Consider the following 21751-nt stretch of genomic DNA (forward strand, 5'->3'; position numbering starts at 1 on the left):
AAACCCAGACAAAGAAATCATACAGGATTAACATGCTAGTGTTGGTGATGGGACCGCAAATTCACTAGAACTATAAGATTACCAATAAAGGCAAAATAACATGAGGAAGTACAACAGAAAGAACGAAAGTTCTCATTATGCTTAATGTCTTGATACTACAATTGACTGACATATATGTTATGTATACAACCACGTTTAAAAGAATTTTAGAAACTGATACAAAAATATCAAGAAGGCATACATAATTATACGGCTGTGTATGTCTATGTGTGTTTATAAAAGATCTAGTGCCAAATATGGTAGATCAGATGTTTAATATTAATTCTGAGGAAATAAACATTCACAGGTTCAAGCTGATGATCATAAACTTCAATTACACTCTTTTGGAAGAAAATGTAGTATATTTATAAAAGCAGCTGATTAAAAAAACACCAGATAACTAAACCAAACAAATTAATATCACATCTTGACTGTCACTGAGATATATGGTGATAGAATGTCATTTGACAGTAGAATCTACTTGACTAAAAGTCAAAGCAATTATTTTAAAATCTTCATGAATGTTTTATGTTGGAGGTTGGTTTTCATTTGTATGGCATTATGTGGACACCATATCTGGAGATATTGTTCTGGTAAACAAGTTACCTTATTATTACCAAAACCACATTTTATAATGTAAGAAAGCCCTAGCCATCTCACTTATTTTAATATTTAAACATTCTCAGAATACTGGCATTAAAAAATTCTTATACTCAAAACTGACTTTATAGGTTATGAAAAAGAGTTTTTGTTAGGTTGTACACATTCCTTTGAAAAAGTTTAAGACTAGAGTGAAAAACGGTTAAAAATACTTTAGACAAAAGTTCACATGAGCTCTCAAGGTCCCAATGAGGAGCAGAAGGAGGGAGAACCTGAGCAAAGAAGTCGGGACCACGAGGGGTGCACCCACCCACTGAGACAGTGGAGCTGATCTACTGGGAGCTCACCAAGGCCAGCTGGACTGTGACTGAAAAAGCATGGGATAAAACCGGACTCTCTGAACATGGCGAACAATGAGGGCTGATGAGAAGCCAAGGACAATGGCACCGGGTTTTGATCCTACTTGATGTGCTGGCTTTGTGGGCGCCTAGCCAGTTTGGATGTTCACCTTCCAAGATATGGACAGAGGGGGGAGGACCTAAGACTTACCACAGGGCAGGGCACCCTGACTGCTCTTTGGACTGGAGAGGGAGGGGGAGAGGAGTGCGGGGAGGGGGAGAAGGGTGGTAGGAGGGGGAGGGAAATGGGAGGCTGGGAGGAGGCGGAAACTTGTATTTTTTTCCTTTTCTCAATAAAAAAAAAGAAGTAGTCTGAGAGAGAGAGAGAGAGAGAGAGAGAGAGAGAGAGAGAGAGAGAGAGAACGCTAGCTCAGTGTGGAAGAGTGCTAGCTAGGCAGCATGAGGGCTGAGTTCAAATCCCAGCGGCTATTTAAAGAGCCACACAGGGCTGCATGTGCCTGTAACCTAGCAGTGGGGAGCCAAGCTGTGAGGATCTCGAGAGTCCTCTGGTCAGCCACCCTCGCTGAAAAGGCAAGCCCACAGCTCCATAACAGACCTGTCTCAAGTCACTAATGTTGACAGTGCGAGAGAACACATCTAGCATCTGACACAGGCTTCTACATGCTCTACACAGTCCCACACACGCGTTACACACAGAGAGAAGCACTGCACACACTATGCGCACACACACACAAATCGTTTTCTAGAGAAATTAATTTTTTTGATCATCTCTTTAAATCCTTTAGCTCTTCTCTGTCAACGCTTATTCATTCTAGATGGATAAAACTCCTTTTGCTTGTCTTCAGTTTGTCAAATTTGAAGTGTCACTAGGGTCTACTCAAACTTTGCTTCCACCAGGAAATATTTCCCAACAACTTGCTTCCATCTGTTTCCCTAGAGTCATTATCTATATTTACAGGTTAAAGGTGCTTCTCTGATAACAGGTTTGAAATATGGTAAGAAGATGCATTGGAAACTTTGTTGTCATGTGTTAGACTTCAGAAGAAGAAAGCATAGTGACAACGTTGGATAAATGCATTAGATTATAGGATGGGCATCTTTTGTCTTGGACCAAGCCACAGACTTAATGATAGAAGATAATATAGGAAAGTAATGGCTATACCATTCAAAGCAGAATTTGCTAAGCAGCTATTAAGTGCTAGGCATAATGATACATAGCCTAGAAGTACATATAAAGACAAAATTCAGAACTATAAAATCATTAAGATTTCCCATATTACTAGGTAATGCTGTGGCAGCTGTGCACAAAATGCCAAGACAACACAACAGGAACAGCGGAAACAGGGCAAACTTGAGACTCGGTCTTGTTTCACGTCCCATCTCAATGCTGTTCCCAGGGGTTTGTTTGTCTCACATCTAGTGGGATCTTTCAAGAAGTTTTATTTCCTTGAGGCAGAGGGGAAGTTCTTGAAGGGCTTTGTTTCAGTGCATGGTTTGAAGGTTTAACCAGACCTTTCTGGGTTTCTGCTATCTTTGGAATGAAAGGAGAAGAAGGGATATGCTCCAGAGGACACTGACGATGAACTGTGCCATCTACTGGCTCCGTTACTCACTACGGTCAGTTGCTGTGCCTCTGTCAAGATTATACGTTGGAAATGAAGACTTTCCCTCCCAGAGTGGTCAGAAGTGTGAAGAGTATGACAGAGCCCCAAGTCTAACATAATACAGAGTGGAAAACACATCTTTATTTCCCTCTTCATCCAGTTCGCTTCCCCTCTCCCTTTTCTCAAAGTGAAAAAGAGAAGTAATTTATTATTTTAAGTCATATAGAATGATGATTATAACAATAGCCAGAATTTTAATTTTTTCCTAATTTTTGTTGTTACGTAATGTATTTCTATGGCACCAACCCAAACATATTATGTTCCCTGCCTTTGAACTCCCCAGAATATAAAATTGATTTTATCACCATCATCATTATTGTCATTATTCATTTCATTGTTATTTTATCTGAAGTTTACAAGTGAAGGCATTAGGGCTCTGATGAAGAATCTTTATGATATAAAGTTCACCTTTATTATTAATATGAAAAATGTTACAATATATCACAGAATAATCTTTAATATGTTCATATTTCTGATTAGTTTTTTAAACATAAACCAGAAGAACCATTGAATTTTACTGAAAGATTGTGATTTAAAACAGTGTTTCTCCAGCCTTCCATGTTGGTTAGTTCCTTTTGGGGATGAAAAGTACAGTCTGAAATCTCATATATTATATGTTGGATTGCTTTCTTCTGCTTAGTAAAGAACTACATAGAAAGAGGTAAGAGCTTCAGAAAACATACTAACAATGGAGCTTTGAAAATATGCTCAAGTTAATGAGAAGGAATCTTGCTTTCTTCAAAACATTGTATTAGATTCTTCATCATCCTCCTACTCATTTCCCCAGTCATGGATATTATAGAGGCCATCTACTCTTGGCAAAAATCACTGATGTATTCAGAGGCACAGATGCAATTATTCAATAGTTATCATGCACTGGGGAATAACAATGTAAAGAGAATAAAATAATCATATGAATGGTGACATTTACCTGAGCACTGGATACTCGAAGGATGGCCCCTCCTTCCAGAATCTGTACTTGATCTGTCTGTACAAAAGGCCGGCCATCTTTCATCCAGGAGATTTTAGGAGCAGGGATTCCAGAAGCCATGCAGGTCAGCTCAAGTGGGTCATTCACAATTACTGATACCTCTCCAGGTCCTTCAGATCCATTGATGTGAGGTGGTTCTAATGACATGGAATCAGACAACAGGAAAAGAAACTAGTTGTCGGACAAAATATTCCTGATTTTAAAAGCTCAAACAGAATCAGATTTACATGCCTATGACATAAAACAATTGGAATATAGAAACTAAAATGATCATTCCTAGATGGCAAGATTCCAAAAGGTGGGGATAGCGGTTTCTGCACAGAACGTTATTTGTTATGTCTAGGCAGGAGTAGCTTTCATTCTTTTTTTTTTCTTTTTCTATTTATACTTCTAAAATTACCTTCCTCCAGAAAAAGCTAGAGTCTAAACACTGAGAGAGAACAGTAAGGATCCTTGGCTTAACCACTCTCAAATTTAATCCTTTTAAAATGGACTTCTCTTACAGTGATCACTCAAGTTTCAAGTGAAAGTTTTCCTAGCTCAAGCTTCAGGTTTTTGGGTTCAGAAGGCAGTCAAAGCAGATGTTGGACAGCTCCGAGGGAGAGCTGAGGGTTTTTGTCTTTTTGTCTTAAATCGGGCACACAGTTTAGAATCTGACTCACAACACAGGACCTGATGTTAGACTGACTTTGAATTGAGCACCAAGAGTTAGGTCAGTGGAACTGGACAAATCTTCAGAAGGAGGACAGGTATCATGAGATACCTTAGACCATCGTAAAGATTCAATGAGACCTTCCATGCTTTTCTTTAACTTATGCATGCTTTATTTTAAATTAAATGTTTTAAAACGATGCACTCACTACTATCTCTATGTTATTGTTGAAATTTTATATTTAAATTTTTGTTAGCCCTCATTTTCTTATCTAGCAAAAGAGAACACAGAAAATCTCTCTCTCTCTCTCTCCCTCCCTCTCTCTTTCTCTTCATCCGTTTAGGAAGAAGACAGACACACAGACGTGTGTGACTCTGGATGTTCTCCTTTTACACTTCAGCCCATCTGACTTATGACTGTTGAAATATATTTTACTTGTATTATAAGACTGATCTATGGTTTCCTGATTAAAAGATTATAATTATAATCACTCTCTATATAGCTAATTGAATTAAATGAAAATTGGTTTCTAAAGCCTGAAACATTATCTACCTTAATATACATATGAAAGACCTAGGCTTCAGCTTAAGGCTACTCCTCTCCTTCAATTGGCCCTGTCATTTGATGCTTCTCACAGTCAAGACCACCCACCCACTACTTGAGTGTGTTGAGGTATCAAGAAGCTTTTTTTGCTTTGTAAACTGTCTACTCACCTTCAGCTCCATAGTACAGTACCTTACTTCTAAGAGGTGAAAGCACTAATTTGGCTCTCTAGTTGATTAAAATAAATTCTTCATTAATTATTCTTATTTATTATTTGCTACATGCCAGTCAGATAGACAGAAAAGAGTCATTAGGAATCTCTTTCTGCTGAAAGGGTTATGGTCACCAGGTTAGGGCAGCAGCAATAGCAGCATGGTTCCTACTGCTTCAAACTCCAGTCTGTAGAAGTTACCTGCGTTAGACGAAGGTCAACTATTTTACTTTGTACTTTCCCATATATCTTATATTCAGGAAAGGGAGGGAACTGTCCCCACTCTGACTACTCAAGAATCTCTGTTTCCTGTATAAATCCCAATTTTGATCCCTAAAACAATAAATATTATCATCAGCTAAACAGCTCCATGTCTGTGCTTTACATAAACACTCCAGATTTAGCTGGCACTCAGACAGCTGTTTTGCTTCCTTTCCCAGTATTCCATGCACTTGTGTGATAGGGCTACTAATCATTTAGTCACATAGTCTGGAAACTGAGACTCATCCTTGATACAGTCACATCAACTCCACATATGAAATCCATAAGCAAGTTCAAATAAGCTTCAGTTATTAAGACAGTCTATAAAGAGACAGCTCCTCGGTGATTATCTTCCTATTTGTCCTGCTCTAGTCAGTGCTGAGCTCTGTTGGAGGTAAGGAGACATTGCAAGGTCACAGATTGACCATGATCTGGCCATCAAGAGAAGGGCAAACATCTCGAGTGCAACAACAGCCACCCTCCAGACATCTCCCTTAAGGAGAAAAGCAAGAGTTCGCAGGACTGGGGGTGTCACAGAGTGACAGAGTGCTGGCCTAACATGCTCAAAGCCCTGGGTTCGCCTCTATAACGCAGAAACAAGCCCAGATCTTATTAAAATCCAAGATAAACATTAAGTTAGGAAATATTAAAATCAGGTTTAGTTTTGAAAAATCACACTAGTGACAGGATGAAGAATGAATTAAGGAAGCTGTCATATTCACACAAGTCTGAGAATGAGAATGATACACCTGGTCTGGCATGTGTCACCATATCCACACTGTTTTTAATAGCCAGCATCACATTTTTTTTTTTCAAGACAGGATTTCTCTGTGTAACAGTTCTAGCTGTCCTGGAACTTGGTCTGTAGACCAGGCTGACCTCGAACTCACAGAGATTCATCTGTATCTGCCTTCTGAGTGCTAGGATTAAAGGCGTGGACCACCACTGCCCTGCTGGTGTGCCACCCCCCCCCACCATTTCTTAATAACATACTGTTCTCCAAATCCATTCTCGACTTAATCCATTCTCTGCTCTTTACTGCAAGACCGCTCTTTGCAAATTAAAGGTCTGCCTATGTTATTGAACTCACTACAACTTGCAATGGTTTCAAGTTTTTAGAAAATAAAACTGAAGCTTTCAGGGTTTACAGACATATTTAAATTTTATTTAACTTATCTATAGTTTGAGAAGTTTTGACTAATATCTATTACATTTTGGTTAAATAGACCCCTATTCCCTCCCCTCTGATTTCTTCCATGCCCACTCCTACACCTTAACTTTAATTTCATGTGTTGTTTTCTTATTTTACAGCTGGTCCTCTGCATTGCCCAGGCTATGCACAGCAGTTCATTAGACAAAGGCTCAGGCTTTTTGTTTGGTTTGATTTTTAAGGGACATCTGTAATTTTTCCACCGATTTGCCCCTTTAAAGCAAAAGCTTTTGTTTGTTCTTTTGTGGGTTTTGGTGCTAGAGGTCACATTATCTCATCCATTGTTACTCATGATAGCAAACTGCTATGTGGGGATTTGTAACCTGCCCGGCTCACGTGTACAGCTCCAAACAATTTTGGGTTGTTTTAGGTTTCTAAATAGCCTGGAAAAATTTCTTCTGCCATCACCTTTGCCTTTTGAAGACGCAGATATTGCCGAGCATGTCACTAGGTTTACTTACGTATTGTCCTGCTTCCCTCTACAGTTAAAACTCCCATTAGCACTGCTCAGAACTATCTAGTTTGGCTTTGATTCAATCCAACAAAGACATATTAAGAATTTCTGGCATGTCAGACGTCATACTAGGCACTGGGCACCAGCATTGAGTAAGATGCATGCTGGGTTCACCATCATAAAATTTAACTAGGGATAAAGACAACTTTCAAAGTCACATAAATAATTGAATTTTAATAGGTGCCCTGAGAAAGATTACAGAACACACTGAAAACATATGCTAGCCCTTCCTATCCAAGGCTCCTGCCAAAATTCTTTTTTGCTGTTCTCAGTAGGGAGAATGTCTGTGCTGTGAAAGGAGTATGGCAATTTCCCAACATCATAGTGGGCGGGAGGAGCACAAAAAGTTTTGACTATTGTAACAGGTAATTTCATTTATTCTCTTTTTCTGTCCACTGTCATGATGTTCCTTACACATGAAAACTGCAATCTGTTTTAATGACTACCTTTGCTGGTAAGATGTTGGGTCATAAACTTAAAGTATTTCTTTTCAATGTACACATGAGTAACTAGAACTTGGCTATTCTAATTGATTGTTTGACTATAGTCTTAAAATTGGATAATCTAAGACTATTTGGGACAATGGTAAAAAATATTATCATATTTAATCCAATTTCCATTATCAAATGTGCTTTAAATTCTTAGGAAAAGCTCAGAAGTTATCTACCAGGGCCTGGGTAGATGGGCCAGTAGGTGAACTGGCTGTCTGGAAAGCATAAGGACTAGAGTCAGGATCCCCGGAACCGTTCTGAAAGCAGGGTAGACATGGTGGCACCTGGGATCACAACTCTCAGGAGACATGAGTGGGGATCTCCTAGTGAGAAGACAGCCAGCGAGACTCCAGGTACAGATAAAGATCTTACCTCAAAAAATAGAGTAGAGAATAATTGAGGACAATATCTAACCTTAACTCCAGGTCTTTGCATGGACACACTTACCTCCACATTGCACACATGCATGTGCCAACACGCAAACTGACACTCATTAAAATGCCTGATATTAATAGAGTATCGTGCTTTTCCAATGACTAAATTCTTAGAAATAGGAGTTTTTATATTTTCAGACAAAGACAACTCAGCATTCATTTCCAACATGCTTTAGAAGAATTAAAGAACCGAAACAGAAAAGCAGTAAGTTTCCATTAAAGTTTGTCCCACAAAGAGTGATTCTAAGACTCGTTATCCAAGTCTTGATTGCCACTGAGTTCTTAAATGTTCTGTGCTTATCAGAATAGTTATGTACCTAGGACTTTCAAGACAAAATGCTTGCTGATTTCTCCAGCGTCATTTGAGGCCACACAGGTGTACTTTCCAGCATCTTCAGGTTCTGCCTTGATGAGCTGAAGGACCATCCCTTGAGTACTAATGGTCAGATGAGCATCAAGCACCAGAGGCTGGTCATCTCTGAACCAAGACATACTTGGAGTTGGGGTTCCGTCTGTAAAGCATGTCATGGAGGTAGAACTGCCTTTGACAATGGTGATTTCCTCTGTTCCCATTGCGTTGTCTATATTTGGTGGCACTACATAAAAAATAAGTCAGGTAAAATTGATATATCCATTACAATTTGCAATGAATTTGCACAACAGTAATTAAATAATTCTGTACTACTCTACACACATGGAAATGATGTGTTTTAAGATAGCATAGAATAAATTGATGGATTTATTGTAAACCTATTTAATGGTTAGGTTAATTATTAATCTTCCATAGATTAGCAAAGAAGCCTCAATATTGCTTTCCTATTGAATATACATTCAATGTGTATTATAATTTATTTATATTTCAACTAGGTAGCATTATTTCTTTAATTTGTTCTCATATACAGTAGTTCTTGTAGTAATTCAAAAGTATATTTTCAATGACTTTATGGAGCACATAGTAGTAGATTAAGCTTTATATACATCACAAATTCCAGTTTCTGGTTATTAGGGTTGTTCTAGAATGTTATTACAAATTGAGAAACATGGAATAGTAATCCACAGTATTTCATAAATACAAATACATTCACTCAAATTTTATATCTCTAAATGAATTGCTAATATTATTTAAAAATATGTTCAATTTTTTTCTGTGTGTATGAATCAAAAATCTTCGGTCTGGATTTAAATACTATTTTTGAAACATTAGTTGTGCTTGTTTGACATGGAGTACACATGAAGCCATGATACTAGGAAGGTGGCATAGGGGATTCTTTAAGTGGGGAGAAATAGTACAGAGTGGGGATACTAAGGATGGAATGACTTGGGCAGGAGTGGTGTGGGACAATTGTCTATATTCTGTCAATTATGTTTGAAATAAATGCTGATTGGCCAGTAGCCAGGCAGGAAATATAGGTGGGAAAACCAGACAGGAAGTAGAGGACAGGAGAATTCTGGAAAGGAGGAAGCCCATTCCTCCCCAGTCCTGTCCAGACACCAAAGAAGCAGGATGTGACCTGCCCTGCTGAAAATGTACTGAGCCATGTGGCTAACATATGATAGAATAATGGGCTAATATAAGTTATAAGAGCTAATATGAAACTTGAGCTAATGGGCCAATCAGTTTATAATTTATGTAGATCTCTGTGTGATTTCTTTGGGACCTAAATGGCTGTGGGAACTGGGCAGGACAGAAACCCCAACAAGCAGGCCCTCACATTACAAAGGGAGATGGGGGTGGAGAGATGAGAGTGACAGCTGAGGCAGATGAGGCAAAGTGAAGGATATATGAGAAAGTCATATAGGAAGCTACTATCTTATAATCTAAATGGAAAAAAAAAACACAGAAGAAAGATTGAATAGAGTTACCCTGAATGGCTCAATAATGATGCTCCTAGAAACAGCACATACTAAGCAGAATTCCCAGTCCCAGAAGTAAGATACCACCACAGTAATTGGTCAGGCAGGCCCCAAGGCCTCCCAATTAGGCTCTTTCCAGCCCCCTTGGTAGCCCACCAGAACTAGAGTATAAGACCATATTGCTACAGGCGACACAGAAAAAGCAAACTACAGATGAGATGCAAGTGTCCTCCTCACTGGCTAGCTTTCAGTGTTCTAGCAGGTACAGTGCTGGCTGCTGGGGGAGAAAGGGAAGCAGGTGTTTTATTCAGCTGTGAATCTATCCTCCAAACTGAAAGCCAACTTGCTGGGCAAGGAGCAACATATGCAACACTGGCATAGGGTTTACCAACTAATTGGATTAAATTTAAGAAGAAACTCATATCTGGTATTGTATTGACTGAGGAGGTTGTAAGCTCAAATGGAGAACTTATTACCATTGTTTAATTAAATTACATCAAACTGCCTTTTAAATATCTATCACCATATCATAGACAAAAGTTACATTAGCCCAAATCAGAGAAGCCTCTCCTTGCAGTGAAAAGTGATGAATTCAGAGACTCATGATTTCCCAAGCTGCTGAGAATAAATTAGGGCTCAGCACTAAAAAAGTCATTTATACAACTCCCCTTAAGATCTGGGAGCACTGCACAAGAAGAGGCCTTATTTTGGTTAGTTTTGGCAACATAAAATAGTCATTTGGAAAGAGGAAAACTCAATTGAGAAAATTACCTCCATTAGATTGACCTGTAGGCATGACCATGGGACTTTTCCTTGATTAGTGATTGCTGTAAGAAGGTCCAGCCCACTGTGTCTCGAAGTTATCCATCCAGGGGAACCTGGTGGACTTAGGCAGTGAGTACACAACTAAAGATAATAGTTGTATCATTACCTCATAATTGCACAGCCTGCTTTAGCTGAGTCAGTGGGTCACAAATTAAAACATTTGATAGGAACACGAGGAAGAGATTTTGAAGAGGTAGTGGTAGGCAGTGATGAGGGTGGTCGGTATGTGCTATGAAAATGTGTGACATAGTCAAAAATTAAACAAAGCCCTTACATCTGACTTCATTCTTTATTAGGAGAGAATTTTGACAGACAGAATGGACCAGTAACTATATACTCTGGGGATGGGGATGGGGGTGGAGAAAACACATTCTTCCCTAATAGCAAGATACTTTTCACCAATTACTTTTTAACAGTGGAGAGTTGACTTTATAAGTCTGAGAGGAAGTCAGTTTCTGAAGGCATGTTGCTCAATGCCACTGAACTTGAAGCAAAGTAGAATTATTTCTGTGACGTACCGAGGACTTGAAGGCTGTAGTGCTTACTGTCTACGCCAGCTCTATTGGAGGCCACACAAGTGTACACAGCAACATCTGACACCTGAGCTCTCATGATCCTGCAAAACAGAACTCGGAATCTCATACTCAATCCCACTCAACGTACCCAAATAATTATGATTTATACACAGAGAATTCAATGAAATTTATATTGAAATTTCTTTTAGATAAAAAGTTGGTGGCCATCGTCACAAAATGGAGACACCTCAATCTGCAATGGTGTGTATGAAGGTAACTGTGCAGCCATGACAAGCCACTAAGAATACAATACAATTGACAGAGGGAAGATTTTTCAAACACATTAAAAGAGAAAAGTGATAGCATGAAAGTCACATGAACATTATCAATATTCTCCTATGCTACCATGTAATGCTGTGCTTAAAGTATAACTCTTAGAAATATAAACTTATAACAGTTCACCTCTCAAGACCCGTTGTGCACATGTGTACTAAAAAACGAGCACTTAAATAAGAATACAAAGCCATGTTGATTCTTCATTCCTCATCTTCCCTCTTCGGAACACATACTGAACGGTGTGGCACAACAGCAGTCAAAGTTTAGGGAAAAGCATTTCGTAAATGTTGCGTAGGTGAGGGAAGAGTTGACAATGACCGTTCCCATAAGTGCTGAGGAAATGACACACAGTGCAATCTAACCTGACAACCTGCCCTGCTGACAGCAAGCGGATGTGGGAGGAGAGGGGCAGAGGAAGGCCATTCTTCAGCCAGTTGATCTGCGGTGGAGGTGTGCCCATGGCTTTGCATTCAATATTTACTGACGTGTCCACCAGAGCCATCAGTTTCTCTGCCTTGTCTTCATTACCTCTGATTTTAGGTGGAACTATATAATTCACAGAATGAGAGAGAAGATGTATGAGTTCAGATCAGTTGCCCTGTAAATCATTTCCGCTTCTGTTTTCCATCCCCAAAAGAAATATCGGATATTAGGTTTCACCCATGGTCCATTAATGGATTCTTAAAGCAGCAAAGTCATAAGTTGGTAGCATTTCATATTTACCATATACATTCAAGTTAAATATTCGGTCTTCTTCTCCAGCAGGGTTAGTAGCAACACATGTGTACTTCCCCATGTCAGATGTGAGAGCTCTGTAGATGTTTAATGTGCTGCCCTCTGCAGTGACGCTGTAGAAAAGTCATGACAGAGGTGCAGAGATGTTAATGCAGGGATAGGATCTGTAAAACACATTCAACTTTGTTGTGTCCTCTGAAAATATTTAGCATCATAACACAATGCCTTCATCTAGAATGGAATGATTCCACCCTATTTAACAAGTGCATGGAAACAAAGAATTCAGAGCCACAGGAACGGATGGTGATCTCAGGAAACTTAAATTATATGGAAACCATTTTCATATCCAGCACCCCCTTCTGAGAAAAAGGAAGCAAAGTCAGATGAGGGACGTGACAGGCAGAGGTGCCTTTCTCTCAGCTTTAGAATGTTATATTCTTAGTGACTAATATGAGCTATCGAGTCAAATGAAAATTTGAAAATTTTGGCACAAAGGCTGAAGAACATAACAAGTGAAGAAATTATAAATAAAAATAAACTGCAAATACCCTAATTATACTTTAATGAAAAAGAATCAAATAGCATAGTTTACTTAAATGGTGATGACGCTACATATATAGATGCATTTTAAATTTTTTCAAGTGGCTAAAGTGATTCTTTTGAATTACATAAAATTAAATGATAAACATGAAAATAGATAATAAAATATGTATAAGTTAAGATTATTACATTATTCATTTTATCCACATACCACTAATTACCAAACACAACTTCTTATGCTTTAGGAAGAAATTTAAAATATTATCTACAGCGATTCTAAGAATAGTGATTTTTAACAGCATCCCTGACTGTGAACTTCTATTAGAGTGTACTATTAAGTATCACATTTTGAGATATATATTGAAAATATAACATCTGAATATGGTACTTTTCTCAAAATGTGATATTTAAAGTTCCATTATTTAAATATATTGCAAATTAAAATTTCAGGCTGCCATAGTCAAAGCTATTAAGGTGACTTTGAAAAGGTGACCTTGATAAATTGCTTTACCTAGATATCTATAGCACCATGAGACAGTGATGAAGTCAATAGCAAAGTGGAGATAACAAGATGTAACTTTAGGAATTTAAAGTTCCAATTTCCCAGGTACAAAACATAGGACCTTAAGTCCCATCAAACCTGAAAGATGGCTTATATCCACTTAATGAAAACAGCAAAACACTTGTTAATTAATAATATATGTTCACATGAAAGAAATAAAATGTCCAATATTTCTGGAAATATTATCTGGCAGCTTACCCAATCTTGTAAAGAAACAAATACCTAAATTTTAACACAAAACAAATACAGGGAAAGTTATGCTTATATGTATTTGTTGTATGTATTGAATTCATTGACTAGAAAATATGCTCAAACTTTTAAAGTATTAGTTAAAATTATAGATTTAATAGTACATTGAAACAATATTATGCCTACCCATGCATATAATTATTCTGGTATATGTGTGTAAATATGCTTGTGTTGAAATATCTTTATGAGATTCTAGATTGTTCATCTGAAGGAATTTGTTTAGGAAGCATGAAGCTCCTATTGCATTGTTATTCATCTCTTTGTAGAAAGGGAAATAAGGATCAGCTAAAGGTGGCATGTGAACAAAGCACTATAAAAACAAACTGGATTATAACACTATTATATCTTTTCCCATAACTCTCAAATTAACCCTACATGTATGCAGTTTGATAACTTTAAGATAAAAAACCTACAGCTAGGATATTGATGACTCTTTTGTGGGATGCTGCTGGCTTGACTTATGAGAAAGAATTATTTTATGACATGGACTTGTTGTGGACATTCTAGAACTGGAAGTATATATTCTATGACAGCTGTATAACATTTTGATGAATGGGTGTCTGAGATTTTATAATACAGAATTGATGATAAGGGTCCCTATCTCCCCTTTATCCTCCACCCCCACACACTCATATATACAGATATAATAAATTTTAGAGTGTTATCTGAAGTGAATTTTCATATTCAACACTCAAAAATTATTATCTTTTCTCTTTTTAAGTAATATAATATCTAAGGTCTAATGACATACAAGTTGTAGTGATTGGTTTTGAAAGCTTCACACAAGCCTAAATGTTAGGGGCTGCAGACTCTCAGACTCTGAACTTTCCATGACCTCTTCCTTGCCAAAGAAAACAGCTTGTTTCCTTATGCTTGCAGCTGCTCTGAGCACAAAACCCTCATGAGTTCCTGATAACAAGGAAGTGGTTTCTTGTGGGCTTACAGTAGAAAATCCTGAGAGCTAGGGTGTGGCCACTAATCAAGAATAGCACTATAGTTCTTGAGTTCTCAGTAGTCCTCATTGTCTGCTATGTAAGTCCGGTTTTATCCCATGCTTTTTCAGACCCAGGCTAGCTGGTCTTGGTGAATTCCCAAAAGATCACCCCATTGTCTCAGTGTGTGGGTGTACCCCTCGCGGTCCTGAGTTCCTTGCTCGTGCTCCCCCTCCTTCTGCTCCTGATTTGGACCTTGAGATTTCTGTCCGGTGCTCCAATGTGGGTCTCTGTCTCCTTTCATCGCCTGATGAAGGTTAATATTCAGGAGGATGCCTATATGTTTGTCTTTGGATTCACCTTCTAATTTAGCTTCTCTAGGATCGTGAGTTATAAGCAATGGCAATGGGTTTTTGATCCTACTGCACATACTGGCTTTGGGGGGGGGCTGGGCAGTTTGGATGCTCAACTTACTAAACCTGGATGGAGGTGGGCGGTCCTTGGACTTCCCACAGGTCAGGGAACCCTGATTGCTCTTCAAGCTGATGAGGGAGAGGGACTTGATCGGGGGAGGGAAATGGGAGGCGGTGGCGGGGAGGAGGCAGAAATCCTTAATAAATAAATAAATTTTTAAAAAAAGAATAGCACTATATAAGCTTCCCTGGAACACACTAAAATTGGCATACTTGCTTCAAGAGTGCCCCATGTCTCTGTGTGTTCTTTAATACCCAGACCCTTGCCCGATTGCAGTTTCAGGTGGTGCAGGCACCACAGGTGGAGGCCCCACTGGGATTGGGAATTACAGACACCTCTGAGGGACACCCTCCAGAAGGCTGGCCAGCAGGTAAGTAACAAAGAGAAAGTGAGGGTGAACTGTAAGAATGGGGGCAGATTCTTCCAAGTCTGTTCTTGTAGAGGAATTGCAAGTACTACTAAAAAAAAGCAGGGTACTGGGATTAAAAGAGAAAGATGTACGTACACTTGGGAGAGAGAAGTAAGAGAGTAAAAGAGTACAGGAAAATAAGCTACATAAAGATGGAAAATATACAGAAAGTCTGTACATAATTGTGTTTTCTTTGAATTTTTTGAATGTGAAGAAGTGAAGTACAGAGAAACATTTTATTGTTCCGGCTGCTAAGCTAAACCAGAATAAAGGTATCTTGACTTCAGAATTTGTGTCTAAGGATAAGTTCCATTGGAAAAGACGTTCTTCTTTTGTTTCCACAGAAGATGAGAACCTGTGGATTGTTTCTAGACTAATGTGGTTTGATAGACCAAGACCACTTGAAAGGTTTCCATAAAAATCTCGCAAAAATACTTCACCCAATAAAAAACAGGAAGCAGTTTGGAGAGAACTACGTCTCAATTCCTAAATGATTGTCTCAATTGCCACATTTTCCCTTGGAGGCTGGTTGAAGAATCTATGCATACTGAAGGCTTTGGGGTTGAGGAGCAGGTTGGGGAAGCTGCTGGGGTGCTGGAGAATGTCCAGGATGGAGAGTCGCTGGCATCATGCAAAGGAGATCCAGAGGGGAAGGAGCCTGAGGAGACTCAGATCTCAGATAGGACTGTGTCTATTCTCTTGCCCCGCCCTAGGAGAAAGAATCCCTTTTACAAACAACTGCCCCTTCAGCTAGTGAGAGGGAAGTAGAAGAGTTGCAGAGACAATTGGCAGAACTTAAGTGTAGAAATATCCAGGCTTTCCCTGTTATGGAAACTGGGGATCCTCAGGGGAATAGGCAGAGGCTACGTCAGCAGTTTCAGTTTATGGATGTAAAACAGCTTAAAGAGGCCGTAAACACTTTTGGCTCGCAAGCTCCCTTTACTGCTGCATTGGTCCTACAGGGATCAAAATTTGATTCCTAGTGATTGTATACAGTTTTGTAGGGCGGTGCTTAGTGGAGGGGATTATTTGATTTGGATGTCTGATTATCAAGAGAATTGTATGAGACACAGCAAAATGGAATGTCCCAAGTAAAATACCTTGCAGTTAAACCGGAGTCAAAATATGACTTTTCATGCAACTGTCTGTATGTCAGGGCCATTTTTCTTTCTTTTAACTAACCATACCTTGAATGATTCTGTCCTTAACTGCTCTCAAGTTTCATGCCATTTTTTTTTTTTTGGTTTTTTCGAGACAGGGTTTCTCTGTGGCTTTGGAGCCTGTCCTGGAACTAGCTTTGTAGACCAGGCTGGTCTCGAACTCACAGAGATCCGCCTGCCTCTGCCTCCCGAGTGCTGGGATTAAAGGCGTGCGCCACCATCGCCCGGCTAGTTTCATGCCATTTAAGCAGTTGTTGGGTGAACAAGATGACTGCCGCTGTGGTCCGCGTTCCAGGCTTGGTAACTGTCCTAGTGAATCAGCTGGTGCTGAGCCGTCCCTGCCTAGACTTTGGGATCACCTCAGCTGTAGTGGCCGCTACTGTCACTGCTGAAGCCTCCACCATGGCAGCTGGAATTGCCATCAGCCACAAGGCAGTTGTGGTTAGCACTGTTGATTCCCTAGCCAGACAGGTTGCACTGCCTTAGAGACCCAAAATTCCCTTAATGAACATATTCGCCAGGGCATTTTCCAACTTAACATACAGACTGCCCTTTGACAAGAGCAGTTAGGTTTCTTATGGGATTTGCATATGGTTAGTTGTTTCCCTTCCTTCCATCATATTTGTGTCATGCCTGGGGCCCCGTCAGGAACTCAGTGCTACTGTCAGCCAGTTGAATTCTTAAGGAACCATGGAACACGCAATTTCTTCATTTTCCTGCATCCCTTGAGATTAATGAGACTTGTGTTCCTCCCACATTCATAGATTTTCTAACTAAGGGCATTCTTAACTTCATATGGAAAAGCAAAAAAAAAAAAAACAGGATAACCAAAACAATCCTGTACAATAAATGAACTTCTGGAGGCATCACAATCCCTGACTTTAAACTCTACTACAGAGCTACAGTACTGAAAACAACCTGGTATTGGCATAAGAACAGACAGGAGGACCAATGGAACAAGACCGGATATTAATCCACACACCTTTGAACACCTGATTTTTGACAAAGAAGCAAAAAATATCAAATGGGAAAAAAAAGCATATTTAACAAATGGTGCTGGCATAACTGGATATCAACATGTAGAAAAATAAAAATCGACTCATATCTATCACCATGCACAAAACCAAGAGCATTCTTCATGGCCTACGCTTGCTGAAAAGCTGGTCTGGAACTGTTGCTCTAGGAACTCTCGTAGCTGGAGGGTTTTTAGTGCTCTGCCTTTATAATAGGCGGCTGCAGCAGCAACAATAGCAGTGATTTAATATTGCTACTAAGCAATTAATGCTTGCTCAAGTAAGCAGGCTTCCCCTGAGTGCAGTATGGGTCAACATACTGCGAGAAGGCCAGTGAGCCAGAGACTGGTAAGACAGAAGCCTGTCACAACAACCTAAGACAGAGGCCTTGCATGCTAAGGCAAGTATTCTTGAGGACAGGTAAGATGTGAATTTGTGCTTCTGCAACCTAAGACAGGCCTGGTCTAACTATATTGAAAAGGGGGAGCTGTTAGGGGCTGCAGACCCTCAGACTCTAAACTTTCTATGATCCCTTGTCTGCCAGAGTAAACAACTTGTTTTCCTTTGCTTGCAGCTGCTCAGAGTTCCTAATAAGTTCCTGTTAACAAGGAAGTGGTTTCTGGTGGGCTTGCAGTAGAAAATCCTGAGAGCTAGGGTGTGGCCACTAACCAAGGAGAACATTATATAAGCTGCCCTGGACAATAATGGACAATAAAATTGGCATTTTTGTTTCAAGAGTAACCCATGTCTCTGTGTGTTCTTGAATCCCCAGACCCTTGCCCGATCACAGTTTCAGGTGGTGCAGGCACCACACCTAGACATATCTGGGAAGTGGGAGCTTTAATAGAGTAACTGCCTTCATCAGATTTTCCTGTGGACATTTCTGTGGGGACATTTTCTTGATTAATGGTTGATGTGTGAAAGTCCAGTTCAGTGTTGGCAGTGCCACCTCTGGGTGGGTGGTCCTGGGCAGTATGAGAAAGCAGATTGAGCAAGCCATGAGGAACAAGTCAGTAAGTAACATTCTTCTATGGTCTCCGTTTCAGTGCCTGCCCCCAGCTTCTGGCCTTAGCTAGACTTCATTTTGAGATACAATATAAGCTGTAAAATGAAACAAACTCTTCCCTCTCAAAGTTATTATTGGTGTTTATCACATCAGTAGAAAGCAAACTAGAACAGCAGCAAGTATTATTCATGTGAATCGTGACAGAGCACTGTGAAAGATCGTACAATTTATCAAGCAAAGATTTATTTTAAACATACCTGATTCTTTCTGTTTCACCATTCACTATGGGTTTTCCATCTCTAAGCCACTGAAGACGTGGGGTGGGAATGCCATCTGCATTGCAGACCAGCTCAACATTTTCTCCAAGAAGGACACTGACTTCACTTGGAACTTCAGCACCAGCAATGCTTGGGGGAACTTTAGAGAATTTTCATTAGCAGAGTATAAAGATATAAGCGCTCATGAATGTGACAGAATACTGGAACATATCATTTCTTTTTTGTTGTTGTAACACTTGTGTGTGTGTGTGTGTGTGTGTGTACATGCACACAAGTTGTCTTCTGGTCTGTTCATGCATGGACAGAACATAGGCAACCTGTGGGAGCTGATTTTCTCCTTATGCTATGTGGATCTCAGGGATTGAACTTGGGTCATTTGTTTGGTGGCATGTTTACCTGCTTATCCACCTCACGGGATCAGAACATGTCATTTCTAAATCAGAATTCTTCCAAGGTTAGTGTGGGCCTATTATTACCTTCATAAATTATTTTTAAATAAGAAAGATAAAGGCACCAAATTACTGCGATGTTTATGATAGTCCTGAAACTATTTAGTCATAGGAACGGGTGACAGATTGATCTTTTGAGTAATTTAATGGAATAATCCTCAGATTAAGTCTCAGATGGATTGTTTGTAATTTATGTAGTTCAGGAAATCAACCTTTAAAACATTTTGGCATAAAGGTCTCAGGACAGGTTATATATTAATTATTTGTCTATTATCTACTTTACTATTTATTCTGAAAAATTGATGTACATATTATACTATTAAGTCTCTAATAGTTTTTGTTCTTTTTTATCTAGATATTCTTAGTGTATATTAAATATATTGATAATGATCAGAAAACCAAGTTGAATTCCCAGCACCCACATGGTTGCTCACAACCATTTGTAACTCCAGTTCCAGGAGATCCAATGTCTTCTTGGCTCTGGGCACCAGGCATGCCTGTGGTGCAGACATATCCTTATGTAAAACGATACACAGTAAGACAATTCTTTAGAGGTCAAAAAGGAACACTTTTTAGCTTCTGTCCTAGAATTACAGAGATGTGCCAGGAGCAGCTCATATTTGATCACAGGAACCCATGTGGCAAGACTTCCCCACCCCATATTCACTACCATTATGACAGCTGGAAATAGGCCAAGCTAGGCAAACACACACCAGGAAATTGACACATCATGGCTACGCATCAGGATCTTTTTGGTTGGAGAGTTAATTATTAACTGTTTACTAACACAGCACTGTGTTGTCCTTCTAAATGTCATTTTAGTTAACCAGGGATAATTGTAAAAACTTGGCAGAAGTTAGGGTATTAAATAAATTGTCATTAGATACACTAATGAGACTTGTCTTAATTAACTGCTTTATTTGGTAACAGCCTTAGTTTTAAGGCATTATCTAAATATATTAAAAATAAATTTCAGCAAATGTTTGGTCACATCATAACACCACATACTTTATGATTTATATGATTTATTATTGATGCATATGCATAAGACAGCATGCAATCTATTTCTTTCTCTTTAGTTTTAAAGTACATTTTGTTTACTTTCTGTATGTGTTTACATGTGTGGAGGTCAGAGGACAGCTTGTAGGAGTTGGATCTCTCTTTTCACTATGTGGGTCCATAGGCTCTAACTCAGATGCTCAGACTTGATGGCCAATATCTTTGACTTAGGCAATGACTTAGACATCCTGCCAGCCCCAATAAGATATTGCATCACCGAGTACCACTTTCCCCTTCCTGTCTCTGAAGTCTCAAAGCACCAGAAGTTATTAAAGAGATCACTAATCAAACTTTTTTGTCTATATTTTCGGGGTGTTATCTTTAACACAGCAACAGCAGATATATTAAGATCAAGAGTATAATTTATTAGGAATTTTTCAGCAATGCTAACAAAATCAGGAAGTGAGACTTCTATGTCATTTTGAATCAAATATATCACCGAGAGGTTTACTGAAAATCAAAAAGCAACAAGTTTTCCTCAACACTATGCCACAATTTAAAACAAGGATAAATAAATATTTACCAGGTGAATTAATTTTCCTTACATTCAGTATAAAACTGTGCAAGACTAATGATCATTTGAAATTTAATTATTCTTACACCTGTGATTAAACAATAGCAAATCTCATGAATTAAATCTTACATATCTATAAAAATAAGAACAGATTAAAGTCTTAGTATGAACATAACAGTTCCATAGATTATATTAGAGTAATGAAATGTTTTTCATTAAAAATGAAGCAAATTCAGGTAGATAGACTAAATTCTGCTGTGTTTTCCTCCCTGTACTTATGTGCTTCTCCATGAAAATAGAATCCACTGGTAAATGCATACAAAAAGGTGTCAATATTTTCAGTGACATATAGATATCATAGTTTATGACCAATAGTCTCTTTTAATACAGACCATTTGTAGTCTAGATGGAATACGACAAAGAAAGGAGGACAGGCCGCAGTGCATTTAACTTACCCTGAAGGAACAGGATATAGTTTTTCTGAGCTTTTCCCTCCATATTGGATGCAACACAGGTGTAGTTTCCACTGTCGGCACGCTGAGGTCTGGCAATTTGCAGTTTGGTTCCCCCAGACAAAATGTGAACGTCGAGGGGGTCAGAATTCTCTACAGGTAGAAATAAAGAGGGAAAAAGAAAGAAAGAAATAACATTTAAAGCCACTCTCTTTATATAACAAATATACATTCCTTAAAAGTTCTCTCCCTCTATATTTTTAATGAAAATTTTTTTGAAACATGAAAAATTTAAAAAGTATTCCTTTATAATAGGATGTGCAGGTCTATAATCCCAGATATCTGAGAGGCAGAGTCAAGAGTATTGAAAGTTCCAAGCTAGCCTGGGCTACTTAGCCAGCTCCTGCCTCAAAATCAAAA

The 21751-nt window shown here is 38.9% G+C and overlaps 1 protein-coding gene across 1 annotated transcript in view; it reads right to left on the reverse strand.

Moving 5' to 3' along the window:
• Nucleotides 1-21751, reverse strand: part of Hmcn1 (hemicentin 1) — a 199000-nt gene that overhangs the window by 73068 nt on the left and 104181 nt on the right. Inside the window, exons 41-47 of the mRNA XM_026789592.1 lie at nucleotides 21335-21484; nucleotides 18837-18996; nucleotides 12223-12347; nucleotides 11862-12045; nucleotides 11167-11264; nucleotides 8287-8565; nucleotides 3594-3790 (exon numbers count right to left, since the gene is read on the reverse strand). Coding sequence (XP_026645393.1) covers nucleotides 3594-3790; nucleotides 8287-8565; nucleotides 11167-11264; nucleotides 11862-12045; nucleotides 12223-12347; nucleotides 18837-18996; nucleotides 21335-21484 — 1193 coding nt within the window. The remainder of the gene's footprint in view (nucleotides 1-3593; nucleotides 3791-8286; nucleotides 8566-11166; nucleotides 11265-11861; nucleotides 12046-12222; nucleotides 12348-18836; nucleotides 18997-21334; nucleotides 21485-21751) is intronic.

Source organism: Microtus ochrogaster, unplaced genomic scaffold, assembly GCF_000317375.1.
Source record: "Microtus ochrogaster isolate Prairie Vole_2 unplaced genomic scaffold, MicOch1.0 UNK24, whole genome shotgun sequence".
NCBI classification, from domain to species: Eukaryota; Metazoa; Chordata; class Mammalia; order Rodentia; family Cricetidae; genus Microtus; species Microtus ochrogaster.